At 30.1% G+C, this 6,000-nt stretch overlaps 1 protein-coding gene across 1 annotated transcript in view; it reads right to left on the bottom strand.

The window, feature by feature from the left end:
- Positions 1-6,000, bottom strand: part of LOC115416714 (collagen alpha-1(XXI) chain) — an 84,235-nt gene that overhangs the window by 10,636 nt on the left and 67,599 nt on the right. Inside the window, exon 20 of the mRNA XM_030130561.1 lies at positions 5,618-5,662. Within this exon, the coding sequence (XP_029986421.1) occupies positions 5,618-5,662 (45 nt within the window). The remainder of the gene's footprint in view (positions 1-5,617; positions 5,663-6,000) is intronic.

Raw genomic sequence — 6,000 nt, 5'->3', positions numbered from 1 at the left:
CTCTACTCTTTCTGTCCTATTTAAAATTGCTCTACTCTTCTGTTACATGTATTTAAATGGCTCTACTTTTCTGTTACTGTATTTAATTGCTCTACTCTCTGTTACATGTATTAAATTGCTCTACTCTTGTTACATGTATTTAATTGCTCTACTCTTGTTACATGTATTTAAATTGCTCCATCTTCTGTTACTGGATTAAATTGCTCTACTCTTGTTACATGTATTTAAATTGCTCTACTCTTCTGTTACATGTATTTAATTGCTCTACTCTTGTTACATTTATTTAAATTGCTCTAGTCTTCTGTTACTGTATTTAATTGCTTCTACTCTTGTTACATGTATTTAAATTGCTCTAGGTCTTCTGTTACATGTATTAAATTGCTCTAACTCTTCTGTTACATGTATTTAAATTGCTCTACTCTTCTGTTACATGTATTTAAATTGCTCTACTCTTGTTACATGTATTTAAATTGCTCTACGCTTCTGTTACATGTATTTAAATTGCTCACCTCTTGTTACATGTATTTACATTGCCTAGTCTTCTGTACATGTAGTTAAATTGCTCTACTCTTCTGTTACATGTATTTAATTGCTCGACTCTTCTGTTACATGTATTTTAAATGCTCTAGATCTTCTGTTACATGTAGTTAAATTGCTCTAGCTCTTCTGTTACAATGTATTAAATTGCTCATACCTCTTCTGTTACATGTATTTAAAATTGCTCTACTCATGTACATGTATGTTAAATTGCTCTATCGGCGGGTACATGTATTAAATTGCTCTACTCTTGTTACCATGTATTTAACAATTGCTCTACTCTTCTGTTCATGTATTAAAATTGCTCTACTCTCTGTTACATGTATTTAAATTGCTCTAGCTCTTCAGTTACAATGGATTTAAATTGCTCTACCTGCTGTTACATGTATTTAAATGCTCGAACTCCTTCTGTACATGTATTTAAATTGCTCTACTCTTGTTACATGGATTTAAATTGCTCTACTCTTCTGTTACATGTATTTAAATTGCTCTACTCTTGTTACATATATTTAAATTGCTCTGCTCTTCTGTTACATGTATTTAAATTGCTCTACTCTTCTGTTACATGTATTTAAATTGCTCTACTCTTGTTACATGTATTTAAATTGCTCTACTCTTGTTGCATGTATTTAAATTGCTCTAGTCTTCTGTCACATGTATTTAAATTGCTCTACTCTTGTTACATGTATTTAAATTGCTCTGCTCTTCTGTTACATCTATTTAAATTGCTCTACTCTTGTTACATGTATTTAAATTGCTCTGCTCTTCTGTTACATGTATTTAAATTCCTCTACTCTTCTGTTACATGTATTTAAATTGCTCTACTCTTGTTGCATGTATTTAAATTGCTCTAGTCTTCTGTCACATGTATTTAAATTGCTCTACTCTTGTTACATGTATTTAAATGGCTCTGCTCTTCTGTTACATGTATTTAAATTGCTCTACTCTTGTTACATGTATTTAAATTGCTCTGCTCTTCTGTTACATGTATTTAAATTGCTCTACTCTTGTTACATATATTTAAATTGCTCTACTCTTCTGTTGCATGTATTTAAATTGCTCTAGTCTTCTGTCACATGTATTTAAATTGCTCTACTCTTGTTACATGTATTTAAATTGCTCTAGTCTTCTGTCACATGTATTTAAATTGCTCTACTCTTGTTACATATATTTAAATTGCTCTGCTCTTCTGTTACATGTATTTAAATTGCTCTACTCTTCTGTTACATGTATTTAAATTGCTCTACTCTTCTGTTACATGTATTTAAATTGCTCTACTCTTGTTACATGTATTTAAATTGCTCTACTCTTGTTGCATGTATTTAAATTGCTCTAGTCTTCTGTCACATGTATTTAAATTGCTTTACTCTTGTTACATGTATTTAAATGGCTCTGCTCTTCTGTTACATGTATTTAAATTGCTCTACTCTTGTTACATGTATTTAAATTGCTCTGCTCTTCTGTTACATGTATTTAAATTGCTCTACTCTTCTGTTACATGTATTTAAATTGCTCTACTCTTCTGTTACATGTATTTAAATTGCTCTACTCTTCTGTTACATGTATTTAAATTGCTCTACTCTTGTTACATGTGTTTAAATTGCTCTACTCTTGTTACATGTATTTAAATTGCTCTACTCTTCTGTTACATGTATTTAAATTGCTCTACTCTTGTTACATGTATTTAAATTGCTCTACTCTTGTTACATGTATTTAAATTGCTCTACTCTTGTTACATGTATTTAAATTGCTCTACTCTTGTTGCATGTATTTAAATTGCTCTAGTCTTCTGTCACATGTATTTAAATTGCTCTACTCTTGTTACATGTATTTAAATTGCTCTGCTCTTCTGTTACATGTATTTAAATTCCTCTACTCTTCTGTTACATGTATTTAAATTGCTCTACTCTTGTTGCATGTATTTAAATTGCTCTAGTCTTCTGTTACATGTATTTAAATTGCTCTACTCTTGTTACATGTATTTAAATTGCTCTACTCTTCTGTTACATGTATTTAAATTGCTCTACTCTTCTGTTACATGTATTTAAATTGCTCTACTCTTCTGTTACATGTATTTAAATTGCTCTACTCTTCTGTTACATGTATTTAAATTGCTCTACTCTTGTTACATGTATTTAAATTGCTCTACTCTTCTGTTACATGTATTTAAATTGCTCTACTCTTCTGTTACATATATTTAAATTGCTCTACTATTGTTACATGTATTTAAATTGCTCTACTCTTCTGTTACATGTATTTAAATTGCTCTACTCTTCTGTTACATATATTTAAATTGCTCTACTATTGTTACATGTATTTAAATTGCTCTACTCTTCTTTTACATGTATTTAAATTGCTCTACTCTTCTGTTACATGTATTTAAATTGCTCTACTCTTCTTTTACATGTATTTAAATTGCTCTACTCTTGTTACATATATTTAAATTGCTCTACTCTTGTTACATGTATTTAAATTGCTCTACTCTTGTTACATATATTTAAATTGCTCTACTCTTGTTACATGTATTTAAATTGCTCTACTCTTCTGTTACATGTATTTAAATTGCTCTACTCTTGTTACATGTATTTAAATTGCTCTACTCTTCTGTTACATGTATTTAAATTGCTCTACTCTTGTTACATATATTTAAATTGCTCTACTCTTCTGTTGCATGTATTTAAATTGCTCTAGTCTTCTGTCACATGTATTTAAATTGCTCTACTCTTGTTACATGTATTTAAATTGCTCTAGTCTTCTGTCACATGTATTTAAATTGCTCTACTCTTGTTACATGTATTTAAATTGCTCTACTCTTCTGTTACATGTATTTAAATTGCTCTACTCTTGTTACATGTATTTAAATTGCTCTACTCTTGTTACATGTATTTAAATTGCTCTACTCTTCTGTTACATGTATTTAAATTGCTCTACTCTTGTTACATGTATTTAAATTGCTCTACTCTTGTTACATGTATTTAAATTGCTCTACTCTTGTTACATGTATTTAAATTGCTCTACTCTTGTTACATGTATTTAAATTGCTCTACTCTTCTGTTACATGTATTTAAATTGCTCTACTCTTGTTGCATGTATTTAAATTGCTCTAGTCTTCTGTCACATGTATTTAAATTGCTCTACTCTTGTTACATGTATTTAAATTGCTCTGCTCTTCTGTTACATGTATTTAAATTCCTCTACTCTTCTGTTACATGTATTTAAATTGCTCTACTCTTGTTGCATGTATTTAAATTGCTCTAGTCTTCTGTCACATGTATTTAAATTGCTCTACTCTTGTTACATGTATTTAAATTGCTCTGCTCTTCTGTTACATCTATTTAAATTGCTCTACTCTTCTGTTACATGTATTTAAATTGCTCTACTCTTCTGTTACATGTATTTAAATTGCTCTACTCTTCTCTTACATGTATTTAAATTGCTCTACTCTTGTTACATGTATTTAAATTGCTCTACTCTTCTGTTACATGTATTTAAATTGCTCTACTCTTGTTACATGTATTTAAATTGCTCTACTCTTGTTACATGTATTTAAATTGCTCTACTCTTGTTACATGTATTTAAATTGCTCTACTCTTGTTGCATGTATTTAAATTGCTCTAGTCTTCTGTCACATGTATTTAAATTGCTCTACTCTTGTTACATGTATTTAAATTGCTCTGCTCTTCTGTTACATGTATTTAAATTCCTCTACTCTTCTGTTACATGTATTTAAATTGCTCTACTCTTGTTGCATGTATTTAAATTGCTCTAGTCTTCTGTTACATGTATTTAAATTGCTCTACTCTTGTTACATGTATTTAAATTGCTCTACTCTTCTGTTACATGTATTTAAATTGCTCTACTCTTCTGTTACATGTATTTAAATTGCTCTACTCTTCTGTTACATGTATTTAAATTGCTCTACTCTTCTGTTACATGTATTTAAATTGCTCTACTCTTGTTACATGTATTTAAATTGCTCTACTCTTCTGTTACATGTATTTAAATTGCTCTACTCTTCTGTTACATATATTTAAATTGCTCTACTATTGTTACATGTATTTAAATTGCTCTACTCTTCTGTTACATGTATTTAAATTGCTCTACTCTTCTGTTACATATATTTAAATTGCTCTACTATTGTTACATGTATTTAAATTGCTCTACTCTTCTGTTACATGTATTTAAATTGCTCTACTCTTGTTACATGTACTTAAATTGCTCTACTCTTCTTTTACATGTATTTAAATTGCTCTACTCTTCTGTTACATGTATTTAAATTGCTCTACTCTTCTTTTACATGTATTTAAATTGCTCTACTCTTGTTACATATATTTAAATTGCTCTACTCTTGTTACATGTATTTAAATTGCTCTACTCTTGTTACATATATTTAAATTGCTCTACTCTTGTTACATGTATTTAAATTGCTCTACTCTTCTGTTACATGTATTTAAATTGCTCTACTCTTGTTACATGTATTTAAATTGCTCTACTCTTCTGTTACATGTATTTAAATTGCTCTACTCTTGTTACATATATTTAAATTGCTCTACTCTTCTGTTGCATGTATTTAAATTGCTCTAGTCTTCTGTCACATGTATTTAAATTGCTCTACTCTTGTTACATGTATTTAAATTGCTCTAGTCTTCTGTCACATGTATTTAAATTGCTCTACTCTTGTTACATGTATTTAAATTGCTCTACTCTTCTGTTACATGTATTTAAATTGCTCTACTCTTTTTACATGTATTTAAATTGCTCTACTCTTGTTACATGTATTTAAATTGCTCTACTCTTGTTACATGTATTTAAATTGCTCTACTCTTCTGTTACATGTATTTAAATTGCTCTACTCTTCTGTTACATGTATTTAAATTGCTCTACTCTTCTGTTACATGTATTTAAATTGCTCTACTCTTGTTACATGTATTTAAATTGCTCTACTCTTGTTACATGTATTTAAATTGCTCTACTCTTGTTACATGTATTTAAATTGCTCTACTGTTTCCTCTGTGCAGCTGCAGTGGCTGTAGTGCGGTCGTCACTGCCCCCTGGTGGAAGAACACAACAGTGCACTTACTGGAACACCAGGAGAACCCGGTTCTCCATCCGCCCCTCGTTCACCCTGAAAACACATACAGCATGATTAAGTGTGTGTGTGTTTATGTATGTGTGTGTGTGTGTGTGTGTTTACATATGTATGTGTGTTTTACATGTGTGTGTGTGTGTTTACATATGTGTGTGTTTACGTGTGTGTGTTTACATATGTGTGTGTGTGTGTGTTTACATATGTGTGTGTGTTTACATGTGTGTGTTTACATGTGTGTGTGTTTACATGTGTGTGTGTGTTTACATATGTGTGTGTCTTTACATATGTGTGTGTGTGTTTAAATATGTGTGTGTGTTTACATGTGTGATTTTACATATGTGTGTTTACATGTGTGTGTGTTTACATATGTGTGT

Source organism: Sphaeramia orbicularis, unplaced genomic scaffold (genome assembly GCF_902148855.1).
Source record: "Sphaeramia orbicularis unplaced genomic scaffold, fSphaOr1.1, whole genome shotgun sequence".
NCBI lineage: Eukaryota > Metazoa > Chordata > Actinopteri > Kurtiformes > Apogonidae > Sphaeramia > Sphaeramia orbicularis.
The sequence above is the reverse complement of the archived record's forward strand: the minus strand, read 5'-3'. Positions and strand labels throughout refer to the sequence as shown.